We start from the raw sequence: 24053 nt of genomic DNA, 5'->3' as shown, positions 1-24053 counted from the left end.
CTGCACACGCCCACACACACACCTGCACACGCCTACACACACCTGGCACACACCTGCACACGCCCACACACACCCGGCACACACCTGCACACGCCCGGCACACCCACAGAACCCAGCGCCTGAGGGCCAGCATTCACACTGCCTTGCACTCCACAGCCTCTGGGCGGGGCACGGGCTCCTACCGCTGACTCACTTGCCTCCCCGGGCTGGCCTCTGGCTCCGAGGCTGTGGTTCATGGCCTCTTGGATCTGAATACCTGACATCTTGGTTTACAGAGGATAATAAAATGGATTCAATACAAGGCTTGGTTGGGTCCACAATCTCACTTAACATAATAACGGGGTAAAAGTTATTTTACCCCCAAAACAAAGACTCCACTAAGAATAACCCTTCAATCTTCAAAACTTGCTGTGGGGCCAACCCAGGACTGCGGATGACCCGTGTCTGCTGCCTCGGTCCTCCCCAGGGTTGCCAGAACGGTGCGTGGGGGCCGGCAGCGCCTCCGTACCATTCACAGTGAGCCTGGCCTTGTGCGAGTAGGTGGAGCCAAAGTGGTTGGTGATGACGCACTGGTAGCGGCCCTCGTGCCCGAAGGTGACGTGGCGGAGGTGCAGGATGGTGGTGTACTCCATCACCTCCCCATCCTGTGCCCGGACATGGGCAAAGTTCTCCATGTCAGCGTTGGCCAGGACCTCGTTGTCCTTCTTCCAGGCGAAGGTCATGGGGGAGCTGCTGCTGCTGGCTGCTGAGCACGTGAACCGGATGTCCTTGCCCACCACGGCCATGGTCGTCTCTGGCTGGGTGATAATCTGTGGCTTTGGTAAGTCCTCTGCGGAGAGAAGAGCCACCTGTAAGCCACCCAGGCACTGAGGACACTGGAAGCAGCTGCTGTTTCAGATGCTCCAGATGACAAGGAACTGGGCCAGATGCAGCAGGAGTGTCCTCAGCTCCAGCCCCTACCAGAGGGACTCACACCCTGGACACCTGGCCTCAACCAGGTATAAACCCATGAGCAGTGAGCTCCCAGCCTGCACAGGCCGTGACTACAGATCAATCACTGTGGAGCGTTTTATGCCAAGTCCCATCCTGCTCTCCCCAGCTCCGTGGAATCCTTGACGCTCAGCAGCCTCGTAATCACCGAAGGGGTGGAATGGGTTTGGAGCTTCCCCCAAAGCCCCATCCTCAGGGCCTGTATTTATCTGACCTGATGCAGTTTGCCTGGCAGGGAAAGTTCTACCCTGAGGGCATCTGATGAACATCAATCAGCAGCCACGGCTGAGACAGTAACATCAGTTGGGGCCAACAGGAGGCTTTCCAAAAACCTAAAATGGAGTGTCAGGTGACTGTAATATTGAAAGTGGGCTTTGAAAAGGTCCTATCCCTCCCTGAGGGTCTCGAGACCTCACGCCTGTGCAGGGCTGTGCACGCCCAGCAAGGACCTGGGAGGGTCTTGACCCCTCCCCTGGAACTGGCCCTCACTCCAGGTGCAAACAGGACATGACGCCGGGCAAAGGACAGGAGACTCCGTGGCTGATGCGACTTACAGACTGTCCACTCATTAACTAGCCAGGGAGAGACTTCGGTGACTACACAGAACAGACTTTATAACATTTGTCCAAAAAAGTCACTAAACAAACTGCAATTAACAGAACAAGTCCTGAGGGAAGACAGAGGGTCACTGATTTACAGTTGCCATATTATTTTATTTTAAATGCTCAGTTTTCAACAAAAAACTACAAAACACACATAGAAACAGAAGAAAAAACAGTCAATAGGCAATGTCCTTAAAGAAACCCAGATCTTGGATTTACTAAAGAGAGACTGTAAATTGGCTTTATAAACGTTGTCCAACAAACTACAGGAAACCAGGTCTAAGAAAATTAAAGGATACGCAAATACTTTCCCACCAAATAAAGAATACCAATAAAGAAATATAAATCTTAAAGTGAACCAAATATAAGTTTTGGAGTTTAAAAGTACAGTAACTGAAATGAAAAATTCACTAGAAGCTGTTGTCAGAAGAAAGTCAGTGAACTTGAGACAGGTCAGTTGAGAAAATCCAGTCTGAGAAACAGAACAGAAGAAAATGAAGAAAAATGAAGACAGCCACAGAGACCTGTGGGGATAGCATTAAACATAATAATATGCAAATAATGGGAGTCTAAGAAGGAGAAAGAAAGAAAAGGAGCAGAAAGAGTATTTGAAGAAATAATGGTCCCAAACGTTCCATATTTGGTGAAAAACATGCATCTAAACATCTAAGAAGCTCAACAAACTCCAAATAGAGTAAATTCAGGGACCACACCCAGGTGCATCACAGTCAAGCTGTCAAAAGACAACGAATCTTCAAAGCAGCAAGAGAACAGCAAATCATCCCCTACAAGAGATCCTCAATAACAATAACGCTCATCTCTCCTCCGAAACCACGGAGGTCAGAGGCAGCAGGACGATATATTCAAAGTACTGAAAGAAAGAGAATGCCAAATAAGAATCCTATGTCCGGCAAAACCATCCTTTCAAAAATGAAGGCAAAATTAAAACATTCTCAGATTTAGAAATTAAAACAAAAACCTGACGCAATTCATTGCTTCCAGGCCCGCTTTACAAGAAATACTAAAGGAAACCATTTGGCCGAAATGAAAGGGTAGATGCCGAAAGGAGAAGACTCAAAAACGCTACAATTTGGGTGAAAGACGGAGCGTCACTACCAAGGTGGCGGCAGTGAGCGGGCACACGGGACTGCTCCGACACGGGACTGCTCCGACCCGGGACTGCTCCGAACACGGGACTGCTCCGACACGGGACTGCTCCGACACGGGACTGCTCCGACACGGGACTGCTCCGACCCGGGACTGCTCCGACACGGGACTGCTCCGACACGGGACTGCTCCGACACGGGACTGCTCCGAACACGCTCACAGACCGGACGCAGGTGCACACACAAGGGCCCAGAAAGACACCGACTACCCAGACTGGCTCCAGAAGAAACACACAATGTAACTAGTTCTAACAAGTACACAGACTGAATTAATTCCCACAAAGAAGAGCTCAGACCTGAAGGTACTACTGGTGAACTCTACCAAACATTTAAAGAATTATCACTAATTCTTTATAAACTCTTCCCCAAAAAACTGATGAGAAGGGAACACTTCCCAACTCCATTCTACGAGGCAGATTAACAAACCAGACAAAAACATCACAAAAATACCCCCAAACTACAGCCCTTTACAAGTGAAGATTTTTAAAAATCCTCAACAAATATACTAGCAAAACAAATCCCACAACATATAAAAAGAATCATACAAAGAAGCATGAACAAGTTGAATTTATCCCAGGATTACCTGGTTGCCTTAATATCCAAAAGTCAAAGTATTAGACCATATCAATAAAATAAAGGGAAAATCCCCACCTGATCACATCAACAGATGCAAAAGAGCATTCACCCTCTCATGATCAAAGTCCTTACAGATTAGAAATGAAGGGCAAGCCCACAACTCGATGAAGGTCAACATCAGACTTCATGGAGAAAGACTGAATGTTTTCCCTTAAGATCAGACAAAAAGACAAGGAAGTCTGCCCTCACCATTTCGATTCCACACGTGCCAGAGGGGCTGGCCAGGGCAATTAGGCAAAGAAAGGAAAGGAAGGGGGAGAGAGAGAGAGAGAAAGAGGGAGAGGGAGAAAGAAAGAAAAGATATCCAGATGGGAAAGAAATATGAAAAACTATCTTTTTGCAAATGACATGATTACATATAAAGAAAAACATTAAGGAATTCACTGAAAAACTATTAGAACTAATAAATGATTTTAACATAGTTGCAGGAGACAGATCAAGAGATAAAATTCAACAGCATTTCTATGCATTAGCAATGAAACTTCAAAAATGAAATGAGAGACTTTCGGCCGAGATGGCAACATAGGTAAATGCAGTACTCACATCCTCCCATAACCACATCAAAATTACAACTAAACTACAGAGCAACCATCCTTCAGAACCTGAAGCGAGCTGAATGGAAGTCCTACATCTAGGAAATTAAAGCAGCCACATGGAGACTGGCAGGAGGGCGGAGGCGGTCAGGCTGGTCCCACACCCACGTGTGGCAGATAAAAATCAGGAGGACACCTCGGCTGGGAAGGTCCTCCCTGAGGACTGAGGGGTCCCCGTCCCACACCAGGTGCCCCGCTCAGGGTTCCAGTGCCAGGAAGAGAATCCCCATCACTTCTGGCTGGAAAACCAGCGGGAACTGAGGCTCAGGGAGGCTGAGGTGGCTGGAGCCCCAGGCAGCTCCTCTTAAAGGGCCCGCACACGGACTTACTTGAACTCAAACCCCGCGGGCTCCAGCGTTGAGGAGACAGCTTGAGAGGCACCAGAAACATACAGGGAAAAATTGAGTTGTTTGGCATCGGGGAAGAGCTGGAGAGGCAGCTTTCTCCTGATGTGCTGGTGGAGGCCATTGTTCCTTTGGTGAGCTCTTCCCTGGGGCAGCAGACAGCTGCCATATCTGGGACTCTAGCAACCTGGCTCACACTGGTAGCCCACCCTGGTGATTCCCTGAGGCCCCACCCCTCCCCAGTTTCGGGCCCACCCCAGCTGCTTCCAGTGGCTTTACCATAGGATTGGCCTGTCTTGGCTCCTGCTTCAGATTTTTATAAATTCTCTCACACAGCAGCATTTGGCCTCAGCGAGCTCCATGCCTCTCACTAAGTGGCCCCAGGCCTGGCAGTAGAAGCAGCCAGCTTTGGTTCACAACTTGACTTGGCCTGGGCACCTCCAAGCCCAGCACAAGAAGCAGCCATCTTCAGATCACTCTGTAGCTTATGCCTGGTAGCTCTGGATAGAGCACAAGCAGTGGCTGACCTTGCCCCAGAGCCAGCACACCCAGTGGACAGCCTCGGACCATGTCGAAGCACCACCACCCAACCACCTCCACAAGTGACACACTCAAGGAATGGACTCGGTAGGTACCAGAGCCCTGCTGAAGTAAGTCTTGCTCTGTGTGGTGGGCCCTGCACAGCTGATCCTCCAAGGCAGTCAGAGGTCAGTGGGCACACCTAGTCCTTGCAGCTGATCAGCCTGAGTACATCTCTCCTACTAACGTGCCAACAGCAAACAAGATTCAATTATAACAGTCCACATGAGGGGTGCACCTCAAGGGTCCAACTGGGAGGCTGTGCCACTGGACCCTCCAGGATACCTACTACAATAGGCCATCCTTGGAAGCCTAGGAGACATAGCAGCTCTACCTAATACATAAGAAACAAACACAGGGAAGCAGCCAAATGAGGAGACAAAGAAACATGTCCCAAATGAAAAAACAGAATAAAACTCCAGGAAAACAACTAAACAATCTAACAGATGCAAAGTTCAAAACACTGGTTATAAGGATGCTTAAGAAACTTAGGACCTCAAGAGCATGAAAAAGGACCAGGCAGAAATGAAGGATGCACAATCAGATGAAAATGCACTAGCTGAAATAAAGAATAATTTACAGGGAATCAACAGTACAGTAGGTGAAGCCAATAAGCAAACCATTGATTTGGAATACAAGGAAGCAAAAAACACCCAATAAGAATAGCAAAAAGAAAAAAGAATCTGCCCTGGCCAGTTTGGCTCAGCGGTTAGAGCATCGGCCTGCGGTCCGGAGAGACCCGGGTTCGGTTCCCGCTAAGGGCACGTACTTCGGTTGCAGTTTGTCCCCGGCCCTGGTTGGTTGTGCGGGTGGCAGCCACTCGATGTGTCCCTTCATGTCGATGTTTCTCTCTCTCTCTCCCTTCCTCTCTCCCTCCCACTCTATCTGTACAAAAAATGGAAAAATATCCTCGGGTGAGGATAAAAAAAAAAAAAGAAAAAAGAATCTAAAAAAATGACGATAGTGTAAGGAGCCTCTGGGACCATATCAAGCGTAACAACGTTCGCATCATAGGGATGCCAGAAGGAGAAGAGAGAGAACAAGAAATTGAAAATTTATTTGAAACAATAATGACAGAAAATTTCTCTAACTTGATGAAGGATACAAACATACAAGTCCAAGAAGCACAGAGAGTTCCAAACAAGATGAACCCAAAGAAATCCACACCAAGACACATCATCAAAATGCAAAAGGTTAAAGACAAAGAGAGAATCTTAAAAGCAGCAAGAGAAAAGCAGTTAGTTACATACAAGGGAGCTCCCATAAGACTGTTAGACAATTTTTCAAAAGGAACTTTGCAGGCCAGAAGAGAGTGGCAAGAAATATTCAAAGTGATGAAAAGCAAGGACCTACAACCAAGATTACTCTATCCTGTAAAGCTCTCATTTAGAATTGACGGCCAGCCCTGGCCAGTCTGACTCAGCAGTTAGAGCATTGGCCTGTGGACCAGAGAGTCCTGGGTTCAGTTCCCGCTAAGGGCACATACCTCAGTTGCAGTATGTCCCCAGCCCTGGTTGGGGTCGTGTTGGTGGCAACCACTTGATGTGTCTCTCTCACATTGATGTTTCTCTTTCTCTCTTCCTTCCTCTCTCCTTCCCACTCTATCTGAAGATAGAATTGATGGCCATATAAAGAGCTTCCCAGAAAAGGAAAAGCTAAAGGAGTTCATCATCACCAAACCAGTATTACATGAAATGTTGAAGGGTCTTCCTGAAGAAGAAGATAAAAAATATGAACAATAAAATGGCAATAAATACATATCTTTAAACAATTGAACCTACAAACAAAATGAACAAGCAGAACAGAAACAGATTCACAGACACAGAGAACTTTTTGTTGGTTGCCAGTGGAGGGGAGTTGGAGGGACGGGCTAAAAAGGTGAAGGGATTAAGAAGTACAATTTGGTTGTTAGACTGATGAACCTCAAAGGGATGGGGGGGTGGGGGAGCAGGAAGAGATAAACCAAAGAATATATATGCATAACCAGTGAACACAGACAATAGGTTGGGGAAGGCAGGAGGTGAGTGGGAGAGCGAGGAGAAAGGAGGGTCAATGAGGAAAAGAGGGGAGACATCTGTAATACATTCAACAATAAAGATAAGTTTAAATTAAAAACAAACAAAATGAAATTAAGAATGCCATTTAAAATAGCTCCAAAGAGATTTAAAATAAAAGGTGTACCATGAAAATTACAAAACACTATTGAAAGAAATGATAGAAGAGCTACAAAAACAGAAAAGATAACCCATTTTCATGGATTTGGGAGACTTAATATTAAGGTAGCAATACTCCCCCAAATTAATGTACAGGTTCAATGTAATCCCTATTTCAAAGTTCCAATTGTGTCTATTGCAGAGATTGCCAAGCTGATCCAAAGTTTATAGGGAAATGCAAGGAAACCGCAATAGTCAAAACATACTTCGTAAAGAACAAAACTGGAGGCCTATGTAGCAGATAAAATCATAAAACTCTTAAAGGTATAAATCTTTGTGGCCTTGTCTCAGGCAATAGTTTCTTAGATAAGACATCAAAAGTAGAAATGACAAATAAAAACAAAAGAGACTTCATAAAAATTTAAAACTTTTGTGCTTCAACTGTCTAAAAGTGAAAAATAATGCAGACTGGGGTAAAATATTGGCAAATCATATTTCTGATGAGGGTCTAGTATCCCTAATATACAAAGAACTTTACAACTCAATAAAAAGACAAATGGCCCAATTAAAACATGAGCAAAGGATCTGAATTGCTATTATTCCAAAGCAGATTTTATATATATATCCAATAAGCACATTGAAAAATGGTCAACTTTACTAGCTCTTGGGGAAATGCAAATCAAAACCACAATGAGCCCTAGCTAGTGTGGCTCAGGGGGTTGGAGCATCATCCCGCACACCGAAAGGTGCTTGGTTTGATTCCCAGTCAGGGCACATACTCAGGTTGCAGGTTCGATTCCCTGTCAGGGCATGTGTGGAAGGCAACAGATCAATGTCCCTCTCTCTCTCTCTTTCTCTCCCCATCCCTTCATTCCTGTCTCTAAAATCAATGAAAAGCATACCCTCAAGTGAGGAAAAAAAACAATGAGAATCTACTTCAACTAGTATAGGCAAAATAAGAAAGATGGTAACAAATGCTGACCAGGGTGCAGAGACATCAACCCTCACACACAGCTGGTGGCTGTGTAAGAGAACCACTGCTCTGGACAACAGCTGCAGTTCCTCCAAGTTACACAGACTTCCCAAGTACCCACCAGAGAGCATTCACACAGAGTTTGCACAGAAACATTCACGGCAGCATCATTTACAGTAAGAGCGACAATGTCCATGGCCACCATCTGGGAATGTGCACATAAAATGCACATCCATACAGTGGAATGTTATCCAGCCATTTATGAGAAGAACGAAGTACTGATACATGCTTAAAAATTACACTAAGTGAGAAAAGCCATCACAAAAGACCACACATTATGGCTCCGTCCACACGAAATGTCAAGAACACAGGCTCGGAGACAGGAGAGCAGTGGCTGGGGCCGGGGCCCGCGGAGCGCAGGAGGGACTGCCAACTGCTGTGGGTTCTTTCCGGGGTGACGGAAATCTTTTAGAATTAGACAGCAGTGAGGGTTACACAACTTCTCGATATTCTAAAAACCACTGAAATGTACACTTTAAAGGGGTGAATTTTATAGTATATAAATTATATTTCTCTTATTAAAAACAGCTTTGTTGAAATAGAATTCACCTGTTTAAAGTATACAACTCCATGGTTTTTAGTATATTCACAAACATGTGCAACTGTCATCATGGTCCATTTCTAAAACATTTCATTACCTCAGAAACAGACCTCGTGCCTGTGGCCTCCTGGCCTCCCGCCGTCCCTGCCAGCCCTGAGCAGCCGCCAGCCTGCGTCCCTCCGCTATCGGCGTCCCTGGTCCGTGTGACCGCACCCTCCAGTGTGGTCTTCTGCGGCCCGGCTGCGCTGCATGCCCGACTCCCTTTGTGGGCCTAATGACATCCGCTGTCCGGCTACACGTCCCTCACCCACTCATTACCTGTTGGCTCGGGGGCATTTCCACATTTCGGCTATTGTGAGTAATACTGCTACGAACATTCGTGCACAGATTTTCACGTGGACGTATATTTTCATTTCTCGAGTAGACACCTGACAGCAGAACGCTGTTGGGTAGTTTGCGGAGCTGACGGAGTGTCCAGGGCTGCACCATTCGCTCCCGCCAGCCGCGCCGGGGTTCCGTCACCCCCCCCGCCCCCCCTCCCGTGATCTGACCTCCGGCTCCAGCTCCCCGTCTGGTGGGAGTGCAGGGCTCGCGCTTCCAGTCTATGAAAGAGGAGCCACCGAGCTCGAACCCCTGACCTCTGCACCTGGTGCCTGCTTGGGTGGGAGCCCGAGGGGGTGAGAGGGGCTACAACCCAGAACGTGCCACGGGCTGGAGGCTGCACGTGACCTGTCAAGCTCAGCCGCGGCTCATCTGCAAGGAGAGACCAGCCTGTGGCAGGAGAGGGCGTGAGGGGCAGAGGTCTGTGAACAGTGTCAGGGACCGGGGATCACAGCATGTATCCTTGGCCGGGAGCTACATGCGGCCTTCTCCTCGGAAGTTCCCACGAGACTGACCAGTGAGAAGAGCTGCTACCACGTGACAGTGTTGTTGCGGCTCTTTGCTGGACTGGGAGGAGAAAGGTGGGCAAGCCTGCTCCCAGGTGGGGTTGGGAAGGAGGGCCCTTGTACCTTGATGTGGGCAGGCAACCACTATGCCCAAAAAGTAGGACCAATAGGAGGACCCAGGAGCCTCTATATCACTAGGGATGCTCCTGGCCAGGGTCATCGGAGCAGGGACCAGAGAGCTCAGGGCAGACCAGGACAGATGGAGGCAGCAGGGCGCACACCTGCCAGCAGCTCCAAGCAGGCCTGGGAATCCCACCCTCGCTCCTGCTCAGAGCACAAAGCAGCAACAACTCAACACGTGTCCTTCTCGGACCACGTCTGCCTGACCACGAGGCTGCAGTCTTCCTACCAGAGCTAGTGCGCTGGACCCCAACCACCCCTGGGCAAAAGATGGCAAGATCTATGTTCCAACAATCAGAAGAAAAAAGAACTTCAAGCTACAAGTACAGATTTCAGTGGTTTGAGGAACAGCAAGAGGGCAAGTCAACACTGAGGAATTATTTTTACTACAGCAACTGTTCTCCTGAGACTATTCTTCCTGTATTTAACTTCTCATTCTTGGGGTTGGAAAGAAACACATTAAAACCCCAGCCTCATACACTGAGCAAATTCACAGCTAAACTGGGGCACTTAAAATAATATAAACTATCTTTCTGTAACTGATTACTCTGGTTTGTAACTGAACCAACCCATGCTCCCTTCTGATTCAACGTATGGACTCCAAGAACCACGCAAGAGGAGACTGCACAGTAAACACTGTGGTTTCCGTGGGAAACAGATTCACCCGGCAGCTGACTGGTGACCGCTCTGGGGTTACCTCTGAGCACAGGAATCACCCCACAAGGAAGAGCCCCTCCTGGCTCCTTGCCCTTCATGGAAAGCAATCGCAAAGACCGTCTTACCACACACGAAGCTCTCCGGCGGCACAGAGAAAATGCTCTGACCCTTCAGGGCCTCCGGGTGGGCACAGGTGGCGGCCACGAAGGCCTGCAGCGTCCTGCCCAGCAGCCACGGGGGCAGCCACTTGAGCTGGCAGTCACACAGGAAGCTCTCGCTGCTGATGTGGCTGCAAGAGAAAGAAGGGGCAGAGGTGTGACTGAGAAGAAGCGCTCTCGGACACAGCCGTCCTCCGCCCCCACGCCAGCAGGCGGAACGGGCACGAGTCCTTCTCCCAGTTCCTCTCCAAAGACAATCTGCCTGGAGGCTCTGAGCCAATGCAGCTCCTGGCTCAGCAGGCCAGGTGGCCAGCCCCAGGGCAGCCTGACACTCCGGCCTGAGGGCACCCTGAGGAGCACAGTCTGAGCTGACGCACTCTAACCCAGACGTGCTCTGCGGTGACCGGACGCGGCGCACCTCTCCTGGTGACAGAGCAGCAGCCTCCTGACAAAGTCCGGGGGCTCCGCGTCCATGAGACTGTTACCTGTCATCTGGCCAGGGCCCGGGTCTGCACGCCGGAGCCGCCCCACCCGCAGTGCTGGCCGACCACGGCCACTGCCCAGGGCATGAGAACGCACAGCTCGGTCTTGTGAGGCTCCAACCAAAACAGAAGATATTTTCTTTTTCATTTCTCAGCAACCGAGGATCAGCTTTTCAAACAGTAATCGGAATCCCCATCTCCGTGGACATTCCTTCCCGAGGAGTCACTCGAGGAGAAGCCACCAGAGTCCCACGGCCATGCTCCTGGGAGACCTTGAGGCCACGTGCCGGAGGACGGGGCAGCTCACAGCAAGGCCAGGGGCCGGGAAGGGAGATGGATGGCGTCCCTCTGACAAAACCAGGACAGTGTGCCCAGAAATTCCTAAACGTCACCTGGGCCAACACTATGGCAGCAGCCTCTCCTCCACCCACCATTTCCCTGATGTCACACGAGCAGCCGGAAGGACGGCTGTGGTCTCTACCCACACGGCCTTCCGACGGGAGGGCCTGGCCGGCAGCTAGGGAGACAAACAGTCTGACTGAACTCAGCGCCTCTCTTCTGCCGTCCCCCGTCATTCCAATTAGCCAGTCACCCCGACTCGTTCAACTTATATGGGAAGTACTTTGTTAAAGACTGAGTAAGTTGCTCTCAAAGCCATTATAAGTGGGATGTATGCCTATGTTAGACCTTAAAATTAGACTCTGTATCTGAACTTAGTGGGCAGCTAGCTGTGTGCCTGCAGACCTGGGGGCTGTCCTGCTGCAGTCACCGGAGGACACGCTGAAGCCTGCTCAGCCCCCGGGAGCTGCTGTGTGGAGGGGAAGCTGCCCTGGCCTCCTCGTCACCCGGTGCAGAGCAGGCAGGAGCCCGCCCCCGTCAGAACAGACGCTCGCCGGCGCCCTCCCTGTGCAGGCAGCAGGGAAGCCTGGGGACCACTGGGACCACTGAGCATGACCGTCTAGGAAGATACTGGGCCTTCACTTGTGAGGCATTCAGCACGGGAGGGGGCAGCAGGGACAGGTTTCATTTGAGCCACAAGAACAAACAGACGTTTGTCCTCGATCAGAAACGGGTGTGGAGAGGGTCAGCCTCACACACCCAGTGCACGTGGCCTGAGTCCCGGGACTCCTGCTTCCTCCACAATGGAGCTCCCCTCAAACAGGAGTCCAGACCTCAGCGGCCACTCAGGGCGGACAGAAAGCTTCCTAAAGGATGAGCTGGGACCGACAGGACAGACAGAGAGGAAAGGGAGCCAGACAGTGAGGATGCTGACCCTTGGCCTGTCCACACACACACGTCGCTGTAAGGACAAAGGCTGGGTCAAGAGCCTGGACAAGGACACTGTCTGCGGGCCCAAGGGCTGCAGTCGGCCACTGCCCACACGACACAGCCGCACGTGCCGCCAGCTTCCGTGGCTGCTGCCACCAGCCACCCAGCAACGCTGGCTTCCACCGTGCCTGTCACGAGTCCAGCTCACAGTGTGTGTTTCTAACCACTGCTGGTGGAAATTTACCCAGAGGATGACTAAGCGCACAGTACAACCTGCCTTGATCCGACAGGGGAAGAAAATGACCAAGTGGAATTAACCATTTCTCCCCTCAGAAGACTGGGCCCAGAGCCAGCCGCAGCTGGGTACAGGCAGTGACTGAGGGGAAACCCAGGCAGAGGGCCAAGGCTGAGCCCTGCAGATGCATGGGGGGGGGGGGGGGGCCAAGCACCTGGAAGGGTCCAGTTAATCCCAACTAGAAAACGGTCTCAGGAAACTGAATTTTTTAAGAGGCCAAAAGGAAAATCTTGTCTCCCTGACCTTCCCTCTCTCTCTCCAAACATTCTCTTACCATTTGACACTGTATTTGAAGAGTTTCAAGAACAGAAACATTGACAGAAATGCAGCGTAAACACTCAGGTACTCACCACTGAGGTTTTACAATAAATGCTTCGGTGTATATACTTCGTAGCACATCGACCCCAGTACCTGTCCTTCTAGGACTCCCGCTCTAAGAGCACACCCACCGAAAAGGGCGTCCCCTCGACAGACTGGACCCTCACGGCAAGGTCAAGGCGCACCCAGCAGGAAGGTCACCGGGGCCTGCGTCCGGCTCTAGTTTCCAGTACAGGGACGGCACCTCCCTATTCCCTACTCCCACCCCCACCCCACGATCCAGGGCCCACCAGCAGTGCCTCAGGGAAGAGGTCAGGGTGCAGAGGTGGCCATCCCCCGGTATCGTCGCTTTGCTGGCACCTGTAGGAACCAAGGCCCCACTTTGGGGAGCTGACGCTACGGCTGGGACCGGCAGACTTGGGTGAGGAAGAAAGGGGCTGGGCAAGGCCCCCGGAGGCACCCTAGCTCCTCTCCACGGCCAGGACACGGGTCAGCTCTGCCAAGCCGCCACCCGAGGGCCTCGATGACCGTCTACAGTGGCGGCAGTGCCACCTCGCTGTCCTGTGCCCTGCTCACAGCCCAGGTTCCTCAGAGCCCCTCAACACGGGCCCTTCACTTTAGGCAAACGATGAAAACTGGTCCCTGACAGTCACAGGGACGACCGAGCAGGCTGAGAGCTGCCACAGCGCGTGGAGCCACGGCCAGTCGACGCAGCCTGGGGCCCCCGCCTCCCGAGGGCGGAGGGCTCAGCCGCTCCCTGCGGTGGTACTTACGGCTGCTTCCTGCTGCAACAAGAGTACAGTTGTCAACACAGAGGCCCCTACAGCACACACAGTTGAAAATATTTAGATTGTGGCCCTTTAAGAAAAAGTGTGCTTACCCCTGATCCAGAATAGGCCTCCACAGGGAATTTTTAAAAAGACAACTGAACTCACACACAAGGAGAAGTGCTCACAACTATTTAACAAGATGAGGTGCGATCCAAGTAAGGTGCTCCCCACCCTGAGCCCTCTCCTGTTACCCAGGCTCGGAGTCCCAGGTACTTACAGCTCTTTGAGATTCTTCATCTTCACAAAGGCATCAAACTGGACAGACCTGATAGCATTGTCTCCAAGGTTCCTGCAAAAGAACACCCTTCCCTTATGCGGAGAACGCTGGGGCCGTCAGGTCAGCCTCACGCTGGAGCAAGGGGCCCCGGAAGTGCTCAGGACAGCCTTGCTTTGCGGGGGCCATGGTCCCAGCCGGACCCGTGTCCGGCCCCGACTCTGCTGGCAGTGGCCATCGCTCCGCGCGCTGCCGACGCAGGGGCAGCCAGCCTCAAAGCCAGGCTGTCTGCGCCACAGGGCGACACCAAGCCTCCCCAGCAGTGGTCAGGCTGGGCTCGAGGGCAAATCATCCAAGAGTCCAGTACTGGAGTCACCGCCTGGGAGCAGCCACCCCAGGAGCAAGTCGCAGGGCAGCAAGTACCCAGCATGCCCAGCTGCTCTGGCGGGGTGCCAGGCTGGGCCAGGACAAGCGCCCCCCGGGAAGTGGGAAGGGGACCAGAGGCCTGTGGGGGACGGGTGCAGGTGTGAGGCAGGGCAGGCAGAGGAGGGGACTTATCTAAACGTCAGCCGCTTTAGCTGGGAGCTCACTGACTGGCCATAGGTAGTGTGACCGTCCCTGACACAGGCCAAAGTCGAAGCTGACTTAATGAGAAGGAAGCAGCTGGCGTTTCCAAATGGCTGTTTCTCGGTTTACAAGATGGGATTAAAATGTCCGGCAGCCAAATGTGGCAGCCGGGGGTCAGGGGAGGTCTGGCAAGATACTCACAGGTGCTCCAGGCCTTCCAGCCCCGAGAATGCTCTCTTAGCCACGGACTTGATCTTGTTTCCAAACAGAGTTCTGCAGTCCCCAAACGTCCAACATGGGGGGGGGGGGGGCAGACAAGGGAGGGTCAGGAGAAAGAGAACACATGGTTAAGGTCCTGCTAGCTGATGATTGTTCAGTGAGAGGCAGGCGGAATCTGACCAGGTCTGAAGAACACAGGCCTGCTCCTCTCTGAAACGAAATACTCTCATCTGTTACATCTGACAGCGACGACAGGCTGGATCTGCACGCACTGCCTTGCCTAAAAAGGCCCCTTGCGATGTTCAGTGGAAAGCACCTGGTCCAGCCCACGCTGTCTCTCTGCAAGGACCACCCAAGGGTGGGGCTGAAGTTTAGCCATGACCTCGGGGGAGAGAAGAGACTGATCACTGTGTTGATGAGAAGAAGCAGAGTCAGAGAAGGAAATGAAAACCCCAGAACCCAAACTACCGCCCACTCCTGAAAACCACGTTCTGGGATAAAGGGTCCCGAAGGAGGCAGGAGAGTGCAGGAAAACGGGGTCACCGAGATGGCTCCTCGCTGTTGGCACCTGAGGCGTCACCACAGTGACCCTGCCTACAGGAAGCCCTTAGGGCCTGCAGGCCCCAGCGCTTGGGCCTCCTTAGCAATTGTCAGTCATTGTCAGTGACTCACTAAGTCTCAGACAGACACCTTCTCAAAGGTCAGCCTCCGAGGTCATCTAGTGCCTGGACCCGGGACCGCCCACCCACTGGAAGGGGCTCTGCTTCCAGGCAATGCCAGCCAGCCTCACCTGGGCAGTGACTGCTGAGCTTGTCGGGGACCACCCTCTGACACAGCGCCCACCCCTCCGTCCCACAAGGGAGAAAGGCTGCAGAGCAAAGGGAACAGTGTGTCCGGCGGGGGCAGGGCAGCCCCGGAACGTCCGGGACACGGGGAATGAAGAGTCGAGGTTTCGTGTCTCCCTCCTCATTGCCCAGCACCCTGGTGAGAGCTCACCAAGGTGTTCCCTCCACCTCCTGTCAGCACAGGACACTGCCAGGGATGCCGAAGGCGCTGTCAGCCACCTGACGCACACCAGGACCGTCCCCAGGGCTGGTTAAGAACGTGGACTGCTGGGGGCCGACTCCCGGGAAACCCAGAACCGCCATCTGGGATCAGGGCTCCTGGCCAGGGGCAGGTGCTGAGGGCAGGGAGCCTGTGGAGAAAGCCAGTCTGGTTCAGCCCCTCATGCTGGGGGCGGGGGCCCCATCCAGGACCCACTGAGAAGCAGGAGAAAGATCTCAACCAAAGGCCAGCTCCACCTTCAGACACACGTCAAGACTGGGACGCACGAGAAGAAACAGCAAGCACCAGACCTGCCCCGAAGACCAAAAGGAGAAAGAACAACCTTGAGGAAACCAGAGATGGCAGACAGCCCGACGGCCCAGCTTCAGCCCGACTGCAGACACCAGGACGCTGTCTTCAGGAACACAGGGTCAGATGCGGACTGAGCCAGGCGGGGCCAGGAGCCTGCTCCCCAGGCACCTCGAGCCCACGTGGTCACTTCCGAGGGGCTTCCCAATGCCCCCACTTGGTCAGCAGTAGCCCCACCGTGACTGTGAGTTCAGACAGAGGCAGCACCTCCTGCCTGTGGGGTGAGGGGGGCCCAAAGGCCAAAGACCCCTTTGCCTCCCTTTCTCTTGGAGGCAGTCTGCACGGAGGGGAAAAGAAGCTCATCCTGAGAGTTTCCACAACCCTCCATCGAAGCGTCCATGGCAGACGGACAGACCAAGCGCGCAGGCCCCAGTGGCCACACCACTCCCCCAACGGGGCAGCGCAGCATGCGGGCGCCTCCCGCCTCGCGTTCCTCAGCTCCCAGGCTGAGACACTGTGTGCTCCGGGTCCTAGTAATGTTCTCAACTGTAGTGAAATCTCCCGTAAACTAGATCCAGGAAAAAGCTGTGCTTTATTTCACCCATTAAATATCAGTCACACTCACCTCTTTCACAATAACGGCAGGCTGTTATTTCTACTCGTGACAAGAGCAATACAACAAATTCTCAATTATGCAGGGGCTAATCACCCTGCTGGTGAGTGAAAACAGGTCCTACGTTCTCCCAGCAGATGTGTGTGTGTGTGTGGGGGGGCTGGGCTCAGCGAGCAGCAGGTGACACCCCGACCACGGGCTGCAGTGTGAAGGGTGAGCTGGGCTCCCGCCAGGAGATGCTCACGCTGCCCACTGGTCGAGGGCCACCAGACTTGACTCCGCCTGACCCGAGGCTCCCAGCACCGCTGACTCAGAGCGGAGGGTCACCCACCAGGCCCTCTCATGCATCTCCAGCCAGCCTGGCCGAGGGCTCCCCAGGCTTTGGGCTCCTACTAAAGCAGACCTGCAGACCCTGGGGATATGCTCAGGGGTGCCGCTCCCCACACTTGCCACAATGTTTAGACTGGGGGGACAATCTCCCTCCACCCCAACAGGGGAACGGCACCTGCAGGAATCAAGAGGCTTGGCCCATAATCCAATGCTGCGTGTTGTCCCCCAAACTCCCCCTCACACCTGCCACCCGTGTCCTTCCCGAACAGTTTTGTGGAGAGAGGAGCCCACGGGCAGGCACCTGCATCACCCGCCCTACACAGGTGACCAAAGGCTCCACTATGCCCGTGTCTGGGCGCAGAAACCCACCCTTCCCTCCTCGTGTCCCAGGACACTGAGGGCCCCGGGGGGTTCCATAGACATTTGCAAAGTATAAAGGTCACAGGCCAGTGAGGGAGAGGAACTCAGGTTCACGGACGACCCAGAAGGGCCTGGCCCTCACCACGGAGCTCTGAGGGCTGCTGCTCACTGCTCCTTTCCCGGAAAACGTAGCTTGGGTCCGGCCTCCAGCAGGGTAGGAGGACCCCAGTCCTCGGCAACTGAGTGACGGCCAGGCGACTTCTCCCTTCCCGTTCTCAGGGAGACCCTGAGCACCGTCCCCCAGGCGTCCAAGGGGAGCCCACACCAGGCCCAGAGGACTCGGCACTGACTGCAGCCCACACCGGGCAGAGCCCTTCTCTGCACCAACACCTCCCCACTTCTAGTGGACCCCACAGACTGCCCAGCCGCTCAGAGGGGGCATGCAGCCCCGTCTCCAGCCAGTGCTCCGGGCAGTGCTCTGAGGAGCCAGTGAGGAGAATGAAGCCCCCAGTGTCCACGCCCGGCCCCCGGTGAGGAGGACGAAGCCCCCAGTGTCCACGCCCGGCCCCCAGTGAAGAGGATGAAGCCCCCAGTGTCCACGCCCCGCCCCGGTGAGGAGAACGAAGCCCCCAGTGTCCACGCCCGGCCCCCAGTGAAGAGGATGAAGCCCCCAGTGTCCACGCCCCGCCCCGGTGAGGAGAATGAAGCCCCCAGTGTCCCCGCCCGGCCCCCGGTGAGGAGGATGAAGCCCCCAGTGTCCACGCCCGGCCCCCGGTGAGGAGGATGAAGCCCCCAGTGTCCACGCCCCGCCCCGGTGAGGAGAATGAAGCCCCCAGTGTCCATGCCCGGCCCTCCACGTGCCTCGCAGAGCAGTTCTAACCAGAGCCGAGCACAGGACGACAGGAGAGCATGTGCTTCCTCGGCCGGTTCCCGCACCCCCACAGGCAGACAGCACGGACCCGTGTGCCCGTCACAGCCGCAGCCACCCCACCGCGCCAGTCTCGTCCCGTCCCCACGCTGCCTGCCCCCGTCTCCACCCCACCAGCCCACAGGAATCCGAGTCGGAGGCCCCACACCACTGTTTTTAAACCCAGGAAGAGGAGGGTTCTGCTTTGTTTTGCAACTTGACCTTGACACCATCCCCGCTAAGTGACTGACTGCACACACTCAGTCACATGGAGACGTTTCTATTATTTCCCAATTATGTACCTCTCTCTGGTGTTTCTGAAGCAGGTACAAAGCCCCCAGCACCAACATCCTATCAGTGGGGTTGGTTTTAATACATTCTCTGGAGTCTCAGCAGCTGGTCAGTGTAGAACCCATTGCTTTGGGGACCCCTGGTCAGAAGCACAGCGCAAGGAGGAGCACGGGCTCGTGCTCACTTCCTGGGACTTTAGAGAGCACGGTGGGCCCCAGTCCAGCAGGAGGAAGGGGGACAGCACAGGGAAGGGACAGCCAGTAACTAGGAAGGTACACAGAGCCAGAAGCCCCAGCCACATCTCGCTTGGGTTGGAAAAGCCTCTGGGACCACGACACCCAGGAACGGCTCCAGGGTCCAGAGGGACATGCCCTGCGAAGGACGGGATGGCCCCACCACTGCCCACCTCACCTGAGACGGCACACGGGGAGGCCTGTGCTGAGCGGCCGTCCCGGGGCCAAGTCCCACCCTGGGTCCTCTGCCGCCCATCGTGCTGTCTTGGGCAAAGAGGCCAGGGGGTGGGCAGGAGGAAGCTTTTAGGGAAGAGTCTGACAGGCATTTTGGACAAGCTGTCAGAACACGGGACGCCCAAGCAGAGACAATTCTCAGAGCCCATACAGCTCTTCTTCCTCAGAACTCCATACAAAAGTATGAAAACCCCGCTTTTCAAAACAGATCAGAAACACTCATTGCAACCCCACTCCCCCGGCTTCCTAAGCCCCCACACTGCTGCTTCCAAATGTTTACTCTGCACTGCGCCAGGGCTGCCGTCAGGGGCAGGCCTGGGACCAGGAGCGACGGTGCCTCCCCTGGTCTGTCCTCCTCCGACCTTCCCTCCCAGAGACCAGGGAGCAGTGGCAGCTGCTCCGCCCACCCCACTCCTGCTTGGTGCTGGGCTCCTCAAAAGTGCTGGTGAGCGCGGATAAAGGCCGGCAAGGGCCATGCAGCAGGGATCTGTGGCCAGAGGCAAATCCTGACCCTGCCACCTACCACCTGTGTGGTCTTGGGAACAATCCCTTCAGTTCTGTTTCCTCAACTACAAAAACGTAGCGTAACAGCCTACCCTCACGAGACTGCTAGCTCTAACTCACACGTGCCTCAAGACCAACTGCAATTCTAGGAACTTAGAACAAAAACAAACACCAGCCCTGGCCGGTCTGGCTCAGCGGGTAGAGCATCGGCCTGTGGACCAGAGAGTCCTGGGTTCAGTTCCCACTAAGGGCATGTACCTCGGTTGCAGTTTGTCCCCGGCCCTGGTTGGGGTCGTGTGGGTGGCAGCCACTCGATGTGTCTCTTTCATGATGATGTTTCTTTCTCTCTTCCTCCCTCTATCCCTCCCGCTCTATTTGAAGATAAATGCAAAAAACAAAAACAAAAACACCAAACACCTTGAATGGACAATAGCTACTATGTTACCCTTTGTAAATGACTGTTTCTGTTTAAAATTATGATCGACGACAAAAGTACTAATTGAAGACTCAAAACCTTCAAGAGGTACTCACTCAGCGTTAGACATTTCACACAATTTCTAGGAACTGAGCAAGAGGGCAAGACTCCTTTGTGCAAAGAACAACAAAAAATCTGGCTGTTTTCACACGTCATGAATCAAGCAGGAGAGAAGCCCCGCAGGACTCTGCACACCAGGTCTTTAGCCCCAAAGAAGTCAATACCCAGGGCAGTGATGAGACACTGGCCGGAGAGAAGCTGGCAGTGTGTCTTCTGCTCTCTTATTCAGCTTTTTCTTCCCAAACCAAAGATAAATGCCAGCCGGCTCTCCTCTGGTGGGCCCAGAACAAAGGAGGAATCAGGGAGCCGAGAACCACCCTCCCGCGCAGGCCCCCGGCCTCCAAACTCGAGGTACTCACAGCTTGCTGAGGCTGTCGAGGCCCATAAAAGCGCCACTGGTGTCTTCTATTGTGCCTGAAATCTCGTTATGGTCCAGATCCCTGCGGGGAGAGAGAGAGCTCACCATCGAGTTCTCAATTCATTCTTCAACACGAAGTGGGGGGACAGACTGATACCCAAACTGCACCATGAAGCTGGATGTGGAGTGTACTCTAGGTGCCCAGCAGTGACACACGGTGCAGAGAAGCGTGACCGCGGAGCCGAGGGGACCCCCTGTCTGCACCCCTACGGTGCGGCTGGCTTTCTCAGCCTTCCCACGGATCTGACGCTGTGAGGAGGCCCGGCCGGGAAAGGAGGGTGTGCGGACAGCACACGGGGAAGGCCTGGCGTGAGCTCCACCCGGAGAGCAGACGTCTGGCCACTGCGCTGAGAATCAGCCCGAAAGGCGTAGGAAGGCTCCCATCTGCTCTCGCACCCACCAGGCCCCCTTTTCTTTTTTCTCTTTTTAATCTTCACTCGAGGACATGCTTGCTGACTTTCAGAGAGGTGAAGGGAGAGAAAGCGAGAGAGTATCAATTGGTTCCCTCAGGAAGGCATGCCCCAACCAGGGATCGAGCCCGCAACCTAGGTATGTGCCCTGACCAGGAATCAGACCCACAACCTGTCAGTGATGGGACGATGTTCCAGCCCACTGAGCCACACCAGCCAGGCCAGCCAGAGCCCCTTGTAGACCTGGCCGAGAAACTGCAAAGGCACCGGGAGGAAAGGGACACTGAAGAGCGCGGCCCGGGCACGGCCCCCGGGGCCTCCTCCATGCTGCCGAGAGTGGGTTTTGAGCCCGGAACTCCCATGTTTTCACAGGCCCTGCACAGGCCCTGACTCTGTGCCAGAGACGACATCTGGGTGCTGAGTCAGACTTGTGACCCATTTGCCAGGATGAGAGGATGAGGCCAGCGTAGCCCAGGCTTCTCCAACAACGCAAATCACAAGGCCGGTGACTCATCTTCCTCCTCCAGCTTCTACAGGCAGGTCAGGGTGCCAGGCAAGATGTCCCACCCGGTGACCAGCGCCCATCCACCACGCGGTCGGCCCCTGACTCTCCACACGGTTGTCAGCAACAACACCCCCTCTTCCCAGCTCTTGCCGACGGGGGCCAGGAGGAGAGGACGCTGCACGTGGCTCCTGGGAGCCTCCGGAAGGGTCGCCAGTGCCGGCAGGGAAGGAGCTGAGCACAGCGCGGCGCTGGCTGTGGCCTCCTTTTCCCAGCAGGAAGCTCCAGGAGCTGAGCCTGCGCTGGCAGGGCTTCCTCCAGGGTCCCCTCCCTGCTGTCTACACGCACAGGAGCCCCCGGGGGCTGCCGCTCTGGGTGCCTGTCCCCCTGCTCCCATCCCTGGCTGCACAGCTCTGCTCTTTTTCCGGCCGCTCAGTCTGAAGGTTCCCAGCCTTGTCGGCCCTGCGAGGGCTGAGGGCTGACCTCAGCGTGAACGGCCTGGCGTCCGGGCTCCTTCACCCCCTCCGCCCCACAGGGGCTCAGCACTGAGGCCCACCCTGCTCTGCCAGGTGCCTGACACGGGAGCCGGCCTCTCCCCGCAGTGGGGAGAGCTGGGGGAAGCCTCTGACCCCCATCACTGCTGAACCACACCCCCCTTTGAGGACCTGATGCGGACAGTTGCCGAAAGCTTTCTGAAGCCAACAACTGAGAACGTTTAAGTTCCAGAAAAGCATCCTGGCAACTTCTGGCAACTCACTTAATTAGGAGCTTAGAGGAAAGTGACATTTCACTTCCTGAGGCTCCAGGAAAAACTAAGGCTTCCCTAATTCCCTCTCTTAGAAATGGGGCTTCCTGGACACAGGTCTGAGCCTCAGCACGCCCGGCCGGGACAGAAAGCACTCGGGACTCGAGATGGAAGTGGCAGAGGGAGGACTCAGGGTCCAGACGCTGGGCTGGGGAGCTCCTCCCGAGCACGGGGCCCAGCACCCAGCACCCAGCACGGCGGGACTTAGTGCTGGTTGACCACCGTGCTTCCGACAGGCACCCCGGGGAGGGAGGGTCGTTTTCCTGCTCAACCAGTTCTTTTCAGTCGATTACATAAAAGTGAGAGACTGCACAGGCAATGGGTCCATCTCGGGTCCGAGTCTGCCTGGCAGCCAGTGAAAAGGGAGTTCAGCAAGGCAGCTGGCTGGCCTCGCCTGCCTCCCAGCGGGAACCCCTTCATGCCATCAACCCCACAGTGAGACACGTACAAGACACGCAGGTTTCTGAGTCCCTTGAAGGCGCCTTCCGAGATGTGGCTGATGGAGTTGTGGCTGAGGCGCAGGATGGTCAAGCTACTGAGGTCGGCCAAGCTCTCCTCGTCCAGCCGCGTGAGGTTGTTGAAGGACAGAACCCTGCGGAAGGGAGGAGAGACAGTATCACTGTCCGGTGGCCCAGGGGCCCTTCTCTGCTGACATCAAGCCACAGCCGGCCGGGTCTCAGAGGATAGGGACACGCACACAGACTCCCAAGGGCGAGAGTGGTCAGACAGCCAGAGAGCCACAGTGACTCCTGGAATGTTCACGGAGGTCACGGAGACCTGGACATGTGACCAACTGTGAGGATGACATCAAGGACATGCAACTCAAGAACCCGCAAGGCTCCAAGCCCTCACGCTGGTGCCTGTGGCGGGTCCTGACCCAGACTAGGAAAGACTTCACAGCAGGGGCCTGAGACTCTGGACAGGACCCCAGAATGTGCTGAGAGGGAGCAGGGTGGCCCAGTTAGGCTCCCGACATCGGCCAGCAGAGGGCACCACCATCCACCACCTGGAACAAGCCTTCCTCACAGAACTCCCGCCTACCTGGGCACCACCCTCTGTACCAGCCTCCTGTCAGAACTTCTGGGATGATCCCCACTTTAAGCAGGACCCCTTCCCTGAGTGTCAGAATCAACCCTTCCTCCTAGTCCACCACCTGCCCTCACATGGCCCTGCCTGGGTTGGTTACTTGGCATGTTAAGTCATCTATGGAAAAATGGAAGATTTGGTCTGGGGCAGGAATATGCAAAATGAATCCAGAGAAGATTAATGAGTTTTTAAAGGCAGCAGGGGTAACATTCTTTTCCTCCTGGAGAAATAAGTCATGGTGTCTGTCAGTCGCGAAGACCTGGCAGGAGATCAAAACTACATCCTCACCTACAATTAAGAATTCAGCTTAAAGAAGGGGCGGGCACAGGCGGAAACCAGCCCTGCACCTGGCTCCAAGGTGGCCTGGCTGTCGGGAAGATGCTCGGCTGACGAGCCACCCCCGCGGCCACTCTGCCCCTTCCTCAGGGTGCCTGCTGGCCTCTCCCGCCGCTGCCTCCTCCCCAGGCCCACCCGGCCTCTCCCGCCGCTGCCTCCTCCCCAGGCCCACCCGGCCTCTCCCGCCGCTGCCTCCTCCCCAGGCCCACCAGGCCTCTCCCGCCGCTGCCTCCTCCCCAGGCCCACCCGGCCTCTCCCTGCCGCTGCCTCCTCCCCAGGCCCACCCGGCCTCTCCCGCCGCTGCCTCCTCCCCAGGCCCACCCGGCCTCTCCCGCCGCTGCCTCCTCCCCAGGCCCACCCGGCCTCTCCCGCCGCTGCCTCCTCCCCAGGCCCACCCGGCCTCTCCCGCCGCTGCCTCCTCCC

At 54.6% G+C, this 24053-nt stretch overlaps 1 protein-coding gene across 7 annotated transcripts in view; it reads right to left on the bottom strand.

Moving 5' to 3' along the window:
• Positions 1 to 24053, bottom strand: part of LRIG1 (leucine rich repeats and immunoglobulin like domains 1) — a 114844-nt gene that overhangs the window by 6513 nt on the left and 84278 nt on the right. For all 7 annotated transcript variants that reach the window (XM_036266088.1, XM_036266084.1, XM_036266086.1 and 4 more), the window contains 6 exons: positions 22657 to 22800; positions 20433 to 20513; positions 14696 to 14767; positions 13931 to 14002; positions 10487 to 10650; positions 509 to 829 (listed from right to left, as the gene is read on the bottom strand). In XM_036266088.1, coding sequence (XP_036121981.1) covers positions 509 to 829; positions 10487 to 10650; positions 13931 to 14002; positions 14696 to 14767; positions 20433 to 20513; positions 22657 to 22800 — 854 coding nt within the window. The remainder of the gene's footprint in view (positions 1 to 508; positions 830 to 10486; positions 10651 to 13930; positions 14003 to 14695; positions 14768 to 20432; positions 20514 to 22656; positions 22801 to 24053) is intronic.

The sequence above is a fragment of the Molossus molossus genome, unplaced genomic scaffold (genome assembly GCF_014108415.1).
Source record: "Molossus molossus isolate mMolMol1 unplaced genomic scaffold, mMolMol1.p scaffold_m16_p_18, whole genome shotgun sequence".
NCBI lineage: Eukaryota > Metazoa > Chordata > Mammalia > Chiroptera > Molossidae > Molossus > Molossus molossus.
The sequence above is the reverse complement of the archived record's forward strand: the minus strand, read 5'-3'. Positions and strand labels throughout refer to the sequence as shown.